The 18,695-nt window shown below is 43.5% G+C and overlaps 1 protein-coding gene across 1 annotated transcript in view; it reads left to right on the top strand.

Annotated features, from left to right (window-relative positions):
• The window catches only part of ADAM12 (ADAM metallopeptidase domain 12), a 349,453-nt gene that overhangs the window by 251,702 nt on the left and 79,056 nt on the right, over positions 1-18,695 (top strand). Inside the window, exons 7-10 of the mRNA XM_011986448.1 lie at positions 3,224-3,289; positions 4,413-4,484; positions 11,809-11,978; positions 14,871-14,955. Of these exons, the coding sequence (XP_011841838.1) occupies positions 3,224-3,289; positions 4,413-4,484; positions 11,809-11,978; positions 14,871-14,955 (393 nt within the window). The remainder of the gene's footprint in view (positions 1-3,223; positions 3,290-4,412; positions 4,485-11,808; positions 11,979-14,870; positions 14,956-18,695) is intronic.

Here is an 18,695-nt window from a genome sequence, read left to right as displayed (position 1 = left end):
CCTCAGGACATCTGCTGTTGCCTTTCCATCTGCCTGGAACACTGTTCCTGCAATCTTTCCACACATGCCTGCTTCTCATCCTTCAGGCCTCAGCTACCTTAGGCCTGCCCACTGCCCACCTTCATCCTACCTGCAGAACCCTGTGGATTTCCTTTGTTGTACTTTTCACAGACTCTCTCTTACTTTTGTTAATTCTGTATGGGCTCACCTTCTCCAAGCCCCCACCAGAATATGAGTTTCAGGAGGACACTGGGTTTCAGGAACGTGGGTTTCCTGTCCACACTGTATCCCCAGCACCCTACACAGTGCCTAGCACAAACAGCATCCCTGGTAGATAGCGTGGGATGAGTAAGTGTTATACAAATGATATGACCCATATGAAGAAAGATTTGCAATAAGGATTTATTGCAGCCCCAGTCTCAACTTGCTTTTCTAACTTGAGTTAAGTTCCCATTGCCAGAGTCCTCACTGCAGGCTGCTTGGGGGATATTTATCCTTGGAAACTTGGCTGTGATGACTTTGAGAGGCCCAGGAACTGGTTCTCTCTTGAGCAAGATTCAAAGAAGGCCACTGCCTCCACCTGGGAACGGAGACTTTTGGGCCAATCTCAGAGGCTGCTGTTCTCATTTGAGGAAGGGCTTTTGTTCATAACCCCAAAATGAAAATTCAATCGAGCAACCAGTTTCTTTTTTTTAATTTTTTAAAATTATTATTTTAATTTCTTCTTTAAAAAAAAAAAAAAAACAGGATACACGTGCAGAATGTGCAGGTTTGTTACATAGGCATACATGTGCCGTGGTGATTTGCTGCACCTACTGACCTGTCCTCTAAGTTCCCTCCCCTCATCCCCCACCCCTCAACAGGCCCTGGTGTGTGATGTTCCCCTCCCTGTGTCCATGTGTTTTTATTGTTCAACTCCCACTTGGTTCTCTGTTCCTGTGTTAGTGTGCTGAGGATAATGGCCTCTAGCTTCATCCATGTTCCTGCAAAGGACATGATCTCATTCCTTTTTATGGCAGCATAGTATTCCATGGTGTATATGGACCACATTTTCTTTATCCAGTCTATCAGTGATGGGCATTTGGGTTGGTTCCATGTCTTCAGCAACCAGTTTCAAATGTTGCTCTCCATATCACAAATTTAAAAACATGATTCTTTGTTGTTGTTGTTGCTGTTTTTAACTGGACAGCCAGATAGGTGGAAATCACGTGGGGATAATGTAAGCCTCTCTGTGTGTGTGCAGCTAGCAGTAGAATAAGCCTCTGCCCTGAGCCGAAGACTCCCCCAGTGCTTTTCTTTATTACGTGGTTAAGCTTCCCTCTGAGCTTGCAGTTCTCTGAATTCGTGAGAAAATGTAGACTTCTCTGAAAATTGCAGAGACAGGAAAATTGTGTTCACATGTTTGTTTTTATTATCTGGAATTGTGTATTTTCTGAATGGCGATCCTAAGCCAGTTGGAAATATCCCATGGTCGTTTATGTCACCCCTCTGCAGGCTGAAAAGTGTAAACGTCTAAACAACCAGATTCCTTTCCATGAGTTTTTCAACAAGAGATTAGGTTTTCCTTTCTGGAGCTTTATTTTCTTCCGCATAATTAGCCAAATTTGTCAATGGTTAATCAGGGAATTGTGGACAACAGAGAGGGTTCTGCCTCTTTCACGCCTCAATGAGGAAAAAGGGCAAGGTCTTCACACGTCCAGAAGGTGACTCATTTTGTGTGCACCCGTGAGTACCATGGGGACAAAGGTTTTTTCTTTCATAAGTAACGCACAGTTATCCCCATAAAGCATGCCTACAGGTATACTTACAAAGCCTGACAATTTCTTCTCATAACGTTTAAACGTATGAGAAATTGTACCTTTCATGGTGCTTTATTTTTCCTTTTCTGTAAGGTTTCCAGATATCTTTAGGAACACCTAAATTCGTGAATTAGCACAGCTGGGCAGCAAGAAGGAACACTGCTATAATACAAACATTTTTCTTGTAAAAATCTGTTTGGAAGATCCCGGGCTGATGAGGATTTGTTTTATAAAAGATGTTTCCCTCAGGATTATGTGACTGGAAACCTGGCTCAAAGCATACTTGCGTGATTTTCTTTTGCCTTTGTCTGAAAGAGTGGTTATAACATGCAAGTTTTTACCTTGAAGCAGTGTGCGTAGTTAACTCATAAACCAGCAATATCAGTCATCAGGACCAAAGACCAACTCAACCCCCACTTCCTCCAACTGCATCTTATGGCAGAAACAGAGGCTTTGTTTTTTGTTTTTAATGTTTGCTTTTCCAGACCACCCTCCACGAACTGCTTTATTTCTCTTAAAAATGCGTTTGGAATTCTCCCAGTAATTCGCAGAAGAGTGTGAATGCTTTTTGAGGAAGTTTGATTAAAATGTGACCCACTTCAGGAGCCGCCTTTGTGGGGGACCGGGTTCCTATTTCTGCTGCCTGAATCATCTCCATTCATCCACTTCCATATCCACTTTCCATGTTCTCTCAACTGTTTCACTCTTACGAAATCCCTGTTCTCCAGGGGCATATTGCAGTCTTATTTTTTCTTAACTCTATTTCTTTCTCTTTCTTTTTGCTCCTTTTTCCTCCTCATACCTTTCTCACTTCTCTGTTCATTAGTCTGACCGTTCCCTTTTCTCCAGACCACCCCAGTCTTCCATTGCTTCTAATTAGATTTTTATATGATCATTTAAAAAATGATTTTATGGTTCCTGTTCAAAATGTATTCTCCTCCACTTTTCTCAAGTCTCAAAACAGGTACACTTAGACCATAAAGACAAAGGGAACAGCCACAATGCATTGAACTCCGTCATCTTCTCTAATGAGCTTCAAATGTGCTACACGTAGTCTGAAATACATGACCTTTGAGTGGCTGCTGTTCTAGAGAGTGCATTGATTCTGTTTGTTTATGTGCTCGTTTTATTTAACAATCTTGACTTTTTCTGCTCCAATAATCCATGATTCAGCAGAAAGGTTAAACTCCTTTTTAAGGGTTTTCCAAGTGGAAATGGAAGCTGGTCGCTCACGTTGAGAGGGTTTTACAAAGAGATGGTTGCAGCTGGGGTAAACTTCTAGGTGGAATGGAGGTGTGGGGGGCCTGGTGGGGATGGGGGTATAGAGTCTCAACCTAAAGTGTTTGGACTGAGAGACACTGGCGGTGTTCCAGAAGCCCCAGAGAGGCATTAAGAGAGACTAAGTGCATGTTCACTCTTGGCAGCATAAAAGGGAGACCCTCAAGGCGACCAAGTATGTGGAGCTGGTGATCGTGGCGGACAACCGAGAGGTAAGAACCTTTTGAAATTTCTCAGTGTGGTTGTTGAGAGAAAAAAGAAAAAGGACATGTTCTGCAAGTTATTACTTGCTTTAATGAACCTCATTTCCTATGTGCTCTTAAAAGCAGTGGAAACAACCCATTGAAACAATGGTTTTCTGATTTTATAAAGTATACAATATTAAAAATTTATTTGATCTATAAAGTAATGGCAAAGCCTGCAGGAAAAAAAAAAACAGAGTTGCCCTATAGCTAAGCACTCCAAACGAGGAGAATTAACTGAGGGGAATGACAGAAGGCTTTAGATTATATTCTAAGACATTTTGGGGAAAAGTTTAGTCTTTAAAATGGCACATTTAAAATAATCGCATATGTCATTAATCAAAATGAATGAATGAATGAATGAAGGCCATAGAGACACAGCAGAAAAATCCTCCCCTCTGAGCTATGGCTTGATACTACCTCCGTTTTTTATTTTAATTCATTTTGAATTAGTTTTTCCAAAGATTATCTTCTCTGTATTTACTTACTGCCTCATTGGCATACATGAATTGGGTGATTGGGTAATATTTTCTCATAGACTCTTTCAACACATATGAATGAAACACAGGCTTGATTATTTTTCAGAAAACGATTCCCGTTCTGGAAGGTCAGATTAGAGGGGGGAATGGGAAATTTGTTGATTTTTTTTTTTTTTTGTCTGTTCTCCTCTGGATTGTTTGACAAGTTGCCATGAGCTTCTATTACTTTTACTTTTTAATTTTTAAAAACAAATACAAAGAAAATTTCTCAGGAAGTTAAAATCAAGTCGATGATATGAAAAATGGCTTTGGACTGACTTCTAGTTGTCTGTTTCCTCTTTGCCAAAACATGTCACTGCCTCCATCATTTATGAGGCTGGAAAATTGCAGAAGTTGCTGTCTTGAGAGCACTTGGCTTAGGCAAATTTCAGGGAATTTCAGGGAGTCCCCAGCCGGGAAAGATATTCAGCAGGATGCAAGCTCATTTCACCATGAACTGTGGAGGGTCCCCAGTGGTTTGTAAAATCCCAAGACTTCACATTTCCAGGAGCCAGGAAGATGAGACATGATTGATATTCTTGCTGGTATTAATGCTGACATTTAAAATTGTTAAGTTTCAGAGGCAAGGAAAAGATCTGGAAAAAGTTAAGCAGCGATTAATAGAGATTGCTAATCACGTTGACAAGGTAAGTTCTTTTTCGGTAGTTAAATCATTCAGATCATGTAAATGTTTGGAAATGAGATTGGGGGACCTCATCTGACTTAGCAAAGAGACAAGATTCTGCCTCTGGGCCTTGGGTTGGAACTGTTTCCTGTCCTCTGAGTGTATAATTCCTGGGTCCTGGGGCAGCTTCAGGGGATGCCAGACCACAGCTGTCTGGACTTTGGTGGCCTTGGGGACATGTCTTCCTCCAGGCTGTCTTCTGGTCAGGTGGAATACCAGTCTGAGGGTGTTTTGGACTTCCCAGTTAGCTCCAGAACCCCTACAGAGTTCATTTGAGCCTTTGGATTGCTCCTGAGCCAGCCTCTCCCAGGTCTCCCGATGATAGATCCCACAGGCCCCTGCAATCTGTCCCCATCATTGCAGACCTGTACCAATGTAACCCTGAGGGTGGGCTTGCATTTCTAAGGGATCCATAGGCTTCACTGTCCTGGAACACAGGAGTTGACTTTCAGCGCAATCAGCTATTAGAAAATCCCTTGCTAAGAACAAATAGGTCAGAAACTCACCTTTCACAAAGATAATTTCCTTGCTGGAGGAGCCCCTGGAAACTGGGTCCTATTCCTGGGGTACTTGTTCACTAACTGCTCCTCACACTGTGGGCCGGCAAAGAAAATGGCAGCGCTCTCTGTGTAAACCACCTGTCCTTCCTCAATGCATCCTGCTGGAGAGGATGTTGGCTGTTTGATGCTGATGACCCTCAGCCTAAAATAGGTTTCTTACAAGTCCCGCATATTGGAGTTGCCCTGGGAGCTTCTGAAAGCATTGCTGCTTTCAAGGGGCAGCGCAGGGGAGGAAGTTAGACCTCAGAATTTTCAGAAGCTCCCCAGCAATTCTCATGTGCAATGTGGATGGTAACTGCTGTCCTAAAGCAGCCATAGTCTCTCAGGAATACTGAGTCTCTTGCGTGCGGGGACAGTGTGAGAAGGGATCTGGTCATGGCTGAGCCTTTCACAGCCATGGTCTTCTGAAACAGCAGATTTTACACACAGTGGTTGGTGAGGGTGCCTCACTCTAGCCTTGTTTCCAAGCCATCTTATTCGATTTGAATTGCATTTTCTAAGTTTTCAGAAAAATGAAGGCAAAGGCCCTTCCAGAAATTCGGCTCCGTGTTGCAAGGCCTTATGCCCTCTGCATCAATAATTCAGAATGAATCAGGTGTGGTTCTTCTACTTGAGAACGTCAAGGCTGGTAGGGAAGCAGGCATGCAACCCACATAGCATGTCCAAGGCGTTAGGAACGATCCATGCTATGAATGGAAGTTTATGGGGATGCAGAAGAGGATCACTTACTTCTTCCCGGGGCCAGGGAGTCTTTGCAGGGAGAGGATCCTAAAAGGTAAGTTCAGTTTTACCATGAGCATAGCAGAAGAGGGAGTATGTGTGATGTGGACATGTATGTGTTTCATGTGCATGTACATGCATGTGTGTTCCTATATGTGTTCATGTGTGTGTTCATACATGTGTGCCCTGCATGTATGTATGTGTGTTTGTGTACATGCATGCTCATATTGTATGCAAATGCATGCATGCAGAGCTAGGGCAGGAGGAGATGAAGCTGCAAAGATTCACAGTGCTCAGGGCCCCGGCTGTTCTACGAAGCCATCTTGATGTTATTCTGCAGTGAATAGAGAGCTAGGTGAATGTTTTTAAGCAGGAGAGAGACACATGGGATGGTAGAAAGATATCCCTGCAGTTAGTGTGAAGGGTGGAGTAACCAAAGACAAATAGGGCTGAGAGGAGCCTATTGCATAGAAATGATAAAGGCCTGACCGGGAGCCGTGGCTCACGCCTGTAATCCTAGCACTTTGGGAGGCCAAGGCAGGCAGATCACGAGGTCAAGAGATTGATACCATCCTAGCCAACATGGTGAAACCCCGTCTCTACTAAAAATACAAAAATTAGCTGGGCGTGGTGGTGGGCACCTGTAGTCCCAGCTACTCGGGAGGCTGAGGCAGGAGAATTGCTTGAACCTGGGAAGCCAAGGTTGCAGTGAGCTGAGATCGCGCCACTGCACTCCAGCCTGGTGACAGAGCGAGGTTCCATCTCAAAAAAAGAAGAAGAAAAAGAAGTGATAAAGGCCTGACATGACCCAGGGCAGGGGAAGTGGGGATGTGAGAAGGACGAGGACTGAGAGATGCTTGAAGGGATGTGTTTCCTGATTACTATTTTTACCAGTTACTGTGTGTCAGGCTCTAAGTGCTTTGCATATGCTCTCAGGTACGTGCTATTTTCCTATTTTTAAAGCAGAGGAAGCTGAGATGGGCAGAGGTTAGTCATTTGCAGGACGAGGGATGAGTGCTAGTCTTGCTGAACCCCAGCGGCAAGGGCTCTTGGCTTTGACTCTACTCCACCTGCTGTGAGTCAGGACCTCATGATGACCAAGCAGAGGCTGAGGGCGAGTGGGAGGCCATGTGACCCCCAGTTTCGTTGGAGTGGAGAGGCAGGTAGACGATGCTTCATACCCAAGGAAAGCAGGAGCAGGAAGAGGAGTTCTGAAGGGCACTCTGAGCAGTCAGAGATGTGGGCTTGCCACTCAGAGAGAGGCTATGGCTGCATGGAACTTTCTGGAAGTCAGAAAAACCCACATGGCCATTGATATCGTGGGATGATATTGCCCTCGTCCACCTTTGAAGTAGGTCAAACTCCCTGGCAACCCCTGCCCGTTGATGTGTTTTCAGTAGTTACTCTTTGCAGATTCAACTTTATCCCAAAGCCCAGGTGCAGGAGAATCCTGGGGAAAGGCGAGTCCTGGCAAGGGGATGAAGGGTGGGTCTTAGAGGAGACATCGAAGATAGCGTGGCAGTTAGAACTGGACCTCGGTCTAGGCTGGACATTAGAACGCCTGGAGGGGAGTTTGTTTGTCTATTTGTTTATATGTTTACTTTTAGAAATACTGATTCCCACACCTTGGCCCAGGGATTCTGATTTGATTGACTTGGCGCGGGGCCTGGGTACAGATATTCTCCAGGGTCCTCCAGTTATCCTAACGTGAAGCGGGACTGAGCCATGCTGGCCTGGAGGGCGGAAGGCTTAGGTGCCTGAGCTGGGAGCGCAGGTGCCATTCCGAGGCGAGAGAGCTGGATTGTTGCCCGGAAGGCCTTGGGCTATCCTCAGACTGTCCAATAAGGAGAGAACACGAGTTCTTCTTAGACCTCAGGAGCAAAAGGAAATGATAAACTATATTAAATCCAAACTGAAAATTGCTGAAGCCCCATTTTTAAAAAGGGATGTGTTTGGGTCCTCTGTGTTTGTATTTCTTTACATTTATTCTAGGTTATATCTTGCTTCAGTTTGCAAAACCAAAAATGAGCAATTGGGGGTTTATTAATAACTCATACTGGTAATTAGAAAACACCGTGCCTTGGAAAAGTCCTAACGGACTGCATGGAGTTTGCCAGCCTGGCTGTCCTTGTGTTTCTGGCAGGGAGAGAGCCGATTTGCTGAGCACACAGCTACCCCTGGCCCTGGCATCCCTGTCCATCCCCAGCAGATACCAAAGACCTTGGAGGAGATACCCAGACTCCCTGGGAGACTTGGTGCTTCCAAGTCTATTAACAGATGACTCCCAGCTCTGTTACACAATTCTCAATTTCAGTTTTTCAACTCTACAAATGAAAGTGTCTTATCCCAGAAAACAATGACTGTGCCAGTGGCAACTTCCTCATTTGCTGAAGTCTTGGCTCTCCTGGACCATTCTAAATTAATAACTGCTGGCTGCGTGGAGAAAGAGGACATCCCAGACTAGAAGACAGAAGAGTGGTTTAGTGACGAAGGTGACATTCTGGAATGTTCAGGAAATTCTCCCATAAGCAAAACACAGAAGGCATGTCTGACACTCATGCTTCCAGGCCAGATGCTGAGAATTTTCCCTGGGTCCTCATTACATCCCCACAGGAGCCCGGGGAATGCACCTGCCAATGGAGCTATCGTGGGGTTTGCATCTTCCACCCTTTGCCTCCAGTCTGTCCTCCTTATTCATTAGGAAGCTAGTGTCAGCTGCAAATTCAGGGAACTGCTTCTGAAAGGACTCATCGCCTATGTATTTAATTTCTTTTTTTTCTTTCTTTCTTTTTTTTTTTTTCGACAAAGTCTTGCTCTATCCCCAAGGCTGGAGTGCAGTGGCGCCATCTTGGCTCACTGCAACCTCCACCTCCCAGGTTCAAGCGATTCTCCTGCCTCAGCTTCCCGAGGTAGGATTACAGGCACCCACCACCAGGCCTGACTAATTTTTGTATTTTTAGTAGGGATGAAGTTTCACCATGTTGGACAGGCTGACCTCAAACTCCTCACCTCAAGTGATCTGCCTGCCTCAGCCTCCCAAAGTGCTGGGATTACAGGCATGAGCCACCATGCCCAGCCTCTGTATATTTAATTTCTTAGGGTATTTTCACTCATGTGACAGTTTTCTTTCCCTCCTGTCCCAAACCAGTTGCCTGAAAGGTGCAGTTTCCCTCATTAGACCCCAGGGGATTCTGCCTCACTGTTTCTTCCCGAAAGTCTCCAGTGCAGTGTCCCTGGACTTCGTATATGCACCACTGCTTGGCAGTTCACTCTACTGGAGTTAACTGAACTGACAGCTCAGTGTGCTATGCCTTAAGCTCCTGGTGACCTCTGAGCATTTGGGTAGCAGGGGCGAGGGCATCCTAATCTTTGCTCTCTCTGCCACTGCCAGCCCAACCCACAGCAAGAGGCAAGCAAATATTTGTTACTGTTGTGTAAACAGGTGAATCGCTTCAGTTGGGTCTCTGACTGTGTCCACATATGTTCTGGGCTTTGTAAGTCAGGCAGGCAGCTGCCAAGCTCCATTTGTACCACAGAGGGCCGTGAGCTTCTCTCTGGGCCTGGGGTCACAGTGGGCCATCTTGGGAGGGAGTCTTAGCGCTCACAGAAGATGGCAGTGTTACCTAGTGGTTTCAAACATGAGCATCAGGGTTAGCTGGCCTGTGTTCCAACCCCAGCCATGGAGTCACAATCTTAAGTCACCTGACTTCTCCAAGCCTCCTTGTCTTTGACTATAAAATAGAAATAATAATAATTCTAAACTCATAGAGTTGTTTTCAGGATTAAGCCACAGCACAGAAAGCACCGTGGCATCATGCCTGTGATGTAGTAATGCTCACTACACATTAGCTGTGGTGGTGGTTATTAGGAAGAATCAAAAGGAACCCGTCAGCAGCCCTAGAAAAAATTTCAGAGCAGGCAGTAAAGGCATCATGTATGATGACTTGATGTGAGTTTAGCGTATATAACAGTCAAACAATGGCACTAATTTTGGAGAGGGGAGATTGTCTGTTATATTACTACTAAGTATGAAATCTGTTCTAAGGATGTGGTTTGAGAGGCCTAGTAGGTGGAAATGCAAAACCCATCATTATCATGAAAAGCTCCTTGATTAGGAAGCAGCAAACCTAGCACTGAGGAATGATGACAATTAGCCCTTTGCAGACCTTCGTTACTGCCTCCATGCAACACTCCTGGGAGGCAAACCTAGTGTCTCCTTCCCAGATGACAACCCTGAGCCCACGCAAGGTGTCTGACTCCGAGGACGTCTCTTAGCAAGCTGGTATACGCGTCAGCATTGGATCACCTCCGTTTCTGCTTTCTGATCACTGTTACCTTTGTATATAATAGAACTGAAAATGTAATCTCTCAGTGAACAGCAGCCAAACATGTGCACGGAGAGTTCCAGAGCCAGCCAGGAACTTATTTTTGCCCCGGAAGCCTGGGCTGGGAGTTTGCAAGTAGATGGCGTGGGCCATGCAATTCTTGATTGAAAACAAACTGTTGGACTGTGTTGTAGTCATGTAATTGTCTCGTTAACTCATTAATGTAATGTCTGTAATTGTGATCTGTTTGAAACCAAGTTGGACCAATGCAATCCGCATATATTCTGCAATGCAGTTTGTACCCCGGTCATATTCTCCTGCTAACCCAATGCTCACCAGATGACTGTGGGGACCAGCAAGGGAAAAGCTGAGCTTGCCTTATGTGGGTTAGAATCTAGGGTCAGATGTTCAACTTTGAGGATTTTCTTGTACTTTAGTTCACCATGTTGGAATAGTGCCTAACTAGCAAATGCAGAACTTCTATAAGTTTTGTTATTGGCCAGATGCTTCTAGCAACTGAGAATAGGACCTGCTTTTATCTGGTGCTTGGCTTTGGTTGCTGTCACTAGCCACCCTTTTCTCCTTGGCTACCTGGGATCTCAGAAGATGAGGGCTTTCTCCCTGTGTGCTGCCTCATACACCAGGGGCATTGAAAGATTTGACAGCCAACCAGGTGACACCATGTCCTCGCCCCCTCAGCCATGAGTACAAAACCATCTCCTTGTCTATGTAATGCCTATGAGGACGGTGGGTAGGTCATACCTTTACCCTGACCACTCATGCTGGCCCTCTGAACTCCTATGAGACAAAGCCATCCCTTAGTCCCTGGAGGAGTTGCTTTTCTCTGCTCTGACCCAGGACGACCTACCTGTAGGTGTAGTCAGGTATGGGCTGTAGGCTGAAGTCAGGAACACCCAAAGATGGTGGCGGCAGGCAGGGGAGTGAGAAGTCTTGCTTTCAGTGCTGTGCCAGCTGCTTTGTTTCACAGGCCCTTAAAAGCGGAACTTTATTTAACAGATCTTTCCATGACAGTGCTGGTGAGCTAACTTCTGGCTGTTGGGAGGATAGTCATTAGTGTTCCTGAAGAAGGACTCTGTTTTATGCCTTCATTATTCTGAAAGATACTAACTTCTTCATTTCATTAAAACCCTCTACGTTGATTATAGGTGACAGAATATGATAGTGTTGGCCAAGGCTGAGACTTTGCTGAAAAATTAATACAGATTCATTTTCAGTAACTCACAAGCAGAACATTTTGCTCAAAATGAACAAGTTATTGTCCTTGGCAGAAGCGTCTGAAAGATCCTAATTCACTTATTGTTTCACTCGCAGTGGATATTCACTGGCCATCTTTAGCTATAATATACATCTGTATGCACATTTTAAATCACCAATGAATCATTTGAAATGAGTGCTTCCATACAAATGAAAGCAGACAGTACAAAACTAATCACTTCAGCATCTAATTGGTCAACCTTCGAGAACCTAGTTAACACATCACTTTGCATTAGGCACTGCAAATATTTCTTAAATTCCAACACCACAGGAACCAAAGAGCACAGAGATATTTTTCTCACCTGTGTCAGTGAACCTCAAATAACGCAAATCTGTTCTAATTTTCATTTTGAGTTTTCATTAACGTGATCCCAACTCCAATGCCAGTTTTGCCTGTTTCGCCTAGTTTTACAGACCACTGAACATTCGGGTCGTGTTGGTAGGCGTGGAAGTGTGGAATGACATCGACAAATGCTCTATAAGTCAGGACCCGTTCACCAGCCTCCATGAATTTCTGGACTGGAGGAAAATGAAGCTTCTACCTCGCAAATCCCATGACAACGCGCAGCTTGTCAGGTAGGGAGTTCCGTCTTCTGTCTGCTTAGAAACAAGAGTGCGCTCGGCGAAGCCCTTAGTTTCACCTGTACAGCCCCGGGAGCTGCCACCTTTCTGCAGAGCACACTGCCTTGTATAAGGGGGCTTCTCAGCTCACACCAGGGGGCAGATGCCACCCTCACCTGAAACTGAAGGTCTGTTAGAAAAGTCCCCCTCTGAACACCCTGGGAAACCTGTCCCTCTACAGAATTTTCATCTCCTTCTTCCAGAACCTGGACATTTTATTCTGTACCAATTTTTCTGATTTTAGCTATGATGTAAAGTTGTTCTGAGTAGCCTATTTTTTTGTTTTGTTTTTTGTTTGTTTGTTTTTGAGACAGAGTCTGTCTCTGTCGCCAGGCTGGAGTGCAGTGGCGTGATCTCGGCTCACTGTAACCTCCGACTCCCTGGTTTAAGCAATTCTCCTGCCTCAGCCTCCCAAGTAGCTGGGATTACAGGCAAGTGCCACCACGCCCAGCTAATTTTTGTTTTTTGTTTTTTTTTTTTTTGGTAGAGACAGGGGTTCACCATGTTGGCCAGGATGGTCTCGATCTCCTGACCTCGTGATCCACCCGCCTCGGCCTCCCAAAGTGCTGGGATTACAGGCATGAGCCACCACGCCTGACCAAGTAGCCTGTTTTTAAAGATTCATCATTATTAGTGGAAAATGTGTGTTTATACAAGATCTAAGGACAGTACTTTGGGTGAATATTGTCAGATTCCTGGAGGGAAAAAAGACTTCACTCCTCCTCCTGTTGTGGCTGTGACTCTTTGGTTTTCTAGATGAGAGACTATCAGGAAGTATAGCACATTTACCTTGTGTTCCCTCTTTCAACCAATATGCATCGAGTACCTGTTAGGAACCAAACAGTGTTTCGGGGGCTTTGAACACTGTGGTGACCAACACTGTAAATCTCCCTGCTCTCAGAAGTCTCCACTCTACTGAGAGACAACAAGAAAGAGGACAGCTTCAGTGTAATCAACTGGAAGATGATAAACTAAGGGAAAGCATAGCTCTATTATAACTATAGCACAAAAATTGGTGGGATGTTGCAGATGCCTTTATACTTAAAAGGAACAATCTTACAACAATCTAAATAGGTATGAAGTAGATGTTTCTAGAAGCGACAATTTTTTTTATTTGCTTTTTTTATTATACTTTAAGTTCTAGGGTACACGTGCACAAATGTGCAGGTTTGTTACATATGTATACATGAGTCATGTTGGTATGCTGCACCCATTAACTCGTCATTTACATTAGGTATATCTCCTAATGCTATCCCTTCCCCCTCCCCCCACCCCATGACAGGCCCCGGTGTGTGATGTTCCCCACCCTGTGTCCAAGCGTTCTCATGGTTCAATTCCCACCTATGAGTGAGAACATGCGGTTTTTGGTTTTCTGTCCTTGCGATAGTTTGCTCAGAATGATGGTTTCCAGAGAAGCGATAAATTTTTATTTAAATCTTTAAATACTTTGTGCCACTATTCTTTTATCGTCATGTGGCTTATAGCAGAGAAAAGGATACCTTCTGGGACACAGACTCTTTCCCTTGACAAACCCAAGGTAGCTATTGAACATTTGTGGAAAGTTAAAAAACCAGTCCTACCCCATTGTCACTTTAGAAAATGCCTACGTCTGAACTGAGGCTGTTGGCATTCCTTGATAATTTACTTTGGCCGTTTTCACAGGGTTCCCCCCTGCCCCCACCCTTGGATATTTGTGGTTGCCTCACATTTTATGCATTGATTAGTCTTGAACTACTAAAAGTACATTTTGTGTATTTCGAGTCAGAGTGTTTTGATATTTTTCCCAAATGGAGTCTGTCCAACTTGAACATCTGGAAATAAATTATTATTTTATGTAACCTTATTATTTACATACGTGTATAATTGTATCTGTTCATGTAGTCTATATAGATGTAAATAAAGGCGGAAATTTCTACTACTGTAAATATAAGTATAGTAGGATAGGTGGATAGAGAGGCAGGGAGGGAGGGAGGAAGAAAGGAAGGGAGGGAGGGAGAAGGTTCTATATATACTTACCACTTTCTGTTCAATTGACCATAACTAAAATATCTAACTTTTCAAACAATATATCTGTATACATACATGGCCAAGAGTATTGGTAAGTCATTTGACTCCTTTAAAGGAAATTCAGCAAATACAACATTTTCTTTTTCACGCATGAGGTTGGAATTAACAGCACTTGTGTTCAACAGGCCCTTGGTGTCATTAGAGTCATAATCAGGTTAAGATTCCAGATAGAAGGACAACTGCATTGAAGCCATGAAGTCCCCTTCCAGAAGCTTCCTGCCTAGGTGCCAAGGTTTTGCGGGTGCTCACTTGTTCTACACTGGCTCCAGGGTTGATAATTTTTCTGCCAATTTCAATTTTGCAAGCTATCTCAGCAGGACATTTTGAAGGAGTTTTGGTGTCTGGCGGAACTGTAGTAAGTTATCCAGGAAAGCAGTTAAGCTACAGGGAAAATCTAGTAAACCATCTAATGTATTTCTTTTAGTTAACAGTGATTCTCTGTGACTATTTTCAGCCTTTCCATCAGCAGACATTGTTTAAATGGAGCAGCTTCCTACAGTCCATTAGGAAATAGGCAGATTACAACTCATAAGTACAAAAGTAATAACTGGTTGTCATCTGAGTCTTGAAAACAAAACTCTAAAAGATGATGGAAACATGAGGCAACTGCAGAAATAAAATTTTCAGGGAAAAAAGATAAAATCACATGTGAATATACCCTCATACAGCTGTTTTTATTTTTGCATATTTTATTGCAGGAATATCCAACAGAATTTTTAAATATTAGAGAATGCCCCCATTCTAATTTGATTAAAGAAAGTCCTCTCTTTTATTTCCTAGTGGGGTTTATTTCCAAGGGACCATCATCGGCATGGCCCCAATCATGAGCATGTGCACGGCGGAACAGTCTGGGGGAATTGTCATGGTAAGCCAAGGGCATCGGGAGCTGGTTCCCCTTGTTAATGATTCCCCAGGAAGTCACTACTTTTATCAGACTTTGTGAAGATAGATCCTTTCCTTTAACGCTTTTTAGATTTAACTCTGGTTTTACTCTAGCTGTATTTATAATTTTATATATCCCGCAGTATTTTAGGAACTGTTTAAAAGCAAATTGCACACAGGAAAGGTGGGCGTGTAAAATATCTCAGCAGAGGCAAGCCTACCTCTTTTATGGAGAAACATTTTCAACCGGGACTTTCCAAACCAGGAATTCCTCCCAGCACTGGGGTGAGCCAGGGCATTGGGGTTGCCCTCATCATGCAGCTGTTGGGACGCCCTGTGGTCTCACCAGACATTCCCATTTGAATTTTTTTCTGATGGTTCTGTCTCCAAGCCCAATGGCCCAAAGTCTGAGGTTTTTAGCTCTTTACCACTGCAAATGCTTTACATACCTTCTGGCCAGTATACACTTTGTCTTTAAAATAACCTTATTCTTGGAAGTCAGAAACCCAGGTTTATTGCTTTACAAGGATCATTTTGTCATGTATAAGCTATATATGTTTGGGGAAGGAAATACAATGGGAAGACTATTTGGGACTCATTATGAATGTAGGAGGGAGGTAGCTTTGACAGGCTTGCCCAGCAGGGGGCGTGTGCTCCATTTCATCACATAATTAAAGGAGAGGTTTTCACCCTATGTTGTCCCCACTCTGAAAATTTAGTGTCTCCTCCGCAGCAGACCTCAGACAGGGAGTATCCTCAGAGACCATTCCTCCATCTCCATTAAACAAACAGAACCCTGCCCTCCCAAGAAACTGTCAGTTCCTCCATGTTTTCTGAACAGAACATGTGTGAATGTTCGGTTGTATTACATGGTGGAAGGAGTCATGTTCTGCTGATGATTACTTTCTGTCCATATACTGCCTAACCAGATCTTCATGAATATACGGAACCAACATTTCCCTCCTCTCTGGGCTCAGAGAGTGGTCATTCATGTAAGCCTGCACTAAGGGTCAAAGCTGCGTGGAGGGATTGCCCCCGCTTACTGGTTTCTGGCTTGAGCGGTGACTCCCTTGTTTTCTGTGGACCTGGAGGCCCTGCATGTGATCTCCACCATGGCAGTCCTTGGCGCGTTTGGTTTTTGTGGATGCCAGGTTCATTTCAAGTCAGATCCCAACTCTATTTTTACAGAGCAGACTGCACATTTTTAAGAGGCAATAATTTTCTGTTTCATGGTTCCATGGTCCGTTGCTACTGACTTTGCCACTTAAAGTTGGCATCATATTTTTTTTAGAGCTGAAACTCAGTTCTTCATAAGCATGGTAAGTTCTGCTGCTGTGCAGTGCTGAAATGGGCCTATAACCCATGTCACCATAGTAAGTGGCTTTCTTCAGGGCATGTCCCTTATTCTATTTCCATACAAGCATTTGATCAAAATTCCTTCTTTAGGAGGATACAGGGAAGCCTATTTTTTAAAAGATATATGAAAATGAATGTGGGAAATATAAGGAAATTTTGTGTAATGCAATAAGAATCAAGTGAAGATCAAAGTTAATTATCAGGAAATATGTTTTAGCAATTTGACAGCAGCTAGCATCATCCTTAGACACACTGCTTACACGTACCACATATAACAGAAACATCAAATAGGATAAAAATGCCTCAGCACCTTTGATTTCTACAAAAGTCATGAAATCAGCAAGATCAACATCTTGACCGGACCTAACACTTCTAGACTCACTTTCTTTTCCTGTGTCTCTAAAGTTACACTCACGGGTATCCCGTGTGACTATGCTTCATTCGAGGACTCACAAATCTAAGAGGAAGGAAGCAATGTAGCAAGGAAGCAGAGATCCTCATAAAATTGAAAATAGGATTGTAGTGCCATTTCTGTATTTTTCAAAATATAGCAAATCATTAATTTCAGTAACTGAAAGTCATTCCTTTATAGTTAACTGGCCTAAAACAGCCTTGGTTTAGAAATAATATTAATAGCATGAATAAAAAGATTTTTTTTTTCTTACTACAAATGTAAACTGTTTATCAAGGTCTCTTAAGAGACATTCTGTTTATAATCATTGATGCGTGAAAGAATGCAAAACAATCTGGCAACTAAAAACCAAGATATTCAATGACACAAAAGAATCAGAAGAATATTTTTTAATGATAAATTTCTTGAATTTTGTGCCAGAGCGTGCTAACTTCAGCCCCCATGTTCTTAGACTGACTACATTCTCTTCACCTTTGTGTTATTTTTGAGAACCGATTTCCTGAAACATATTTGTAAAGATTCCTACAACAGGAAACTCTAAAATCTAAACAAAGTAATTTATTAGGAATTTCATCTTGGTTCCTTCACATGCCATTGTTTTCTTAGACCGAAGGCTTGTTGTAAACACTGTCAACACACCTGTAAGATCTTGCATGAGCACACTTTTATCCAGGAGCCTCACACAGACTGTCTGTATCGGTGTGCTCTCTGAAATGCAGTATCATTTGTTTTAGCCCATTTTCTGTTGATTCTAACAGAATACTTGAAACTGGGTAATTTATAAAGAAAGGGAATTTATTTCTTACAGTTACAGAGGCCGAGAAGTTCAAGGTAGAGGGGCACACCTGATAGGGTTTCTTGTGGGTGAGGACTCTCTGAAGAGTCCCAAGGCAGTGCAGGGCATCACATGGCAAGGGAGCTGAACAAACTAGTTCAGGTTCCTCTTCTTGTTATGAAGCCACTGGTCCCACTTTCATGATAACCCATGAATGCATTAACCCATTAGTCCATTAATCCATGAATGGATTAATACATTATGAGGGCAGAGTCCTCATGACCCAAACCCTTTTTTTTTTTTTTTTTTTTGAGACAGAGTCTCACTCTGTTGCCCAGGCTGGAGTGCAGTGGCACGATCTCAGCTCACTGCAAGCTCCACCTCCCGGGTTCACGCCATTCTCTTGCCTCAGCTTTCCTAGTAGCTGGATCTACAGGCGCCCACCACCACGCCTGGCTAATTTTTTGTATTTTTAGTAGAGACGGGGTTTCACCGTGTTAGCCAGGATGGTCTTGATCTCCTGACCTCGTGATCCCCCCACCTCGGCCTCCCAAAGTGCTGGGATTACAGGCGTGAGCCACTGGGCCTGGCCTGACTCAATCACTTTTTAAAGGCCCCACGTCCAATACTGCCATACTGGGATTAAGCTTCAGCATGCGTTTTGGAGGGAACAAACATTCAAACCATAGCAGCACTGTTTCTTGGAAAACATCTTATCTCTTTCCTAAGTAGCACAAAGCAAGATTCAAACAAGGTACTTTCCTTACTCTGTGGTATACAGGCCTTTTCAGAAATGTTGTATATAGGCACTGTTTCTGTAGATCATGTACACTAATTAATTTCAGTTTGTAAAAGTTAAGTAACTGTTTTTTAGTTAATTTCTAGTATCTGTTTGAGCCAAGCCATCCAGGCACTCCACTAAGTTAGGGGTGGCCAAGTAGTGCTTGCTGAATGGAGAAACCACCTTCCACATCCAAGCAAAAGGTTAATGAACCGCCAGTCACAAGAGTCAGAGAATCGAGACATCTCCCATTTCCAAAGTCTGCCTAGCAACACAAAGGGCCAGCAAGAATAAGATATAACTGGATTATAATCTTAAATGAATGGCTCTTCAAACAGATGACTCAGTGTGTTCAGATTTATTATGAAATATTGTGAAATTTTCCAACTATCCTTCCCG

The sequence above is a fragment of the Mandrillus leucophaeus genome, unplaced genomic scaffold (assembly GCF_000951045.1).
Source record: "Mandrillus leucophaeus isolate KB7577 unplaced genomic scaffold, Mleu.le_1.0 Scaffold299, whole genome shotgun sequence".
Classification (NCBI taxonomy): Eukaryota; Metazoa; Chordata; class Mammalia; order Primates; family Cercopithecidae; genus Mandrillus; species Mandrillus leucophaeus.
This window is presented reverse-complemented; position numbering and strand designations above follow the sequence as displayed.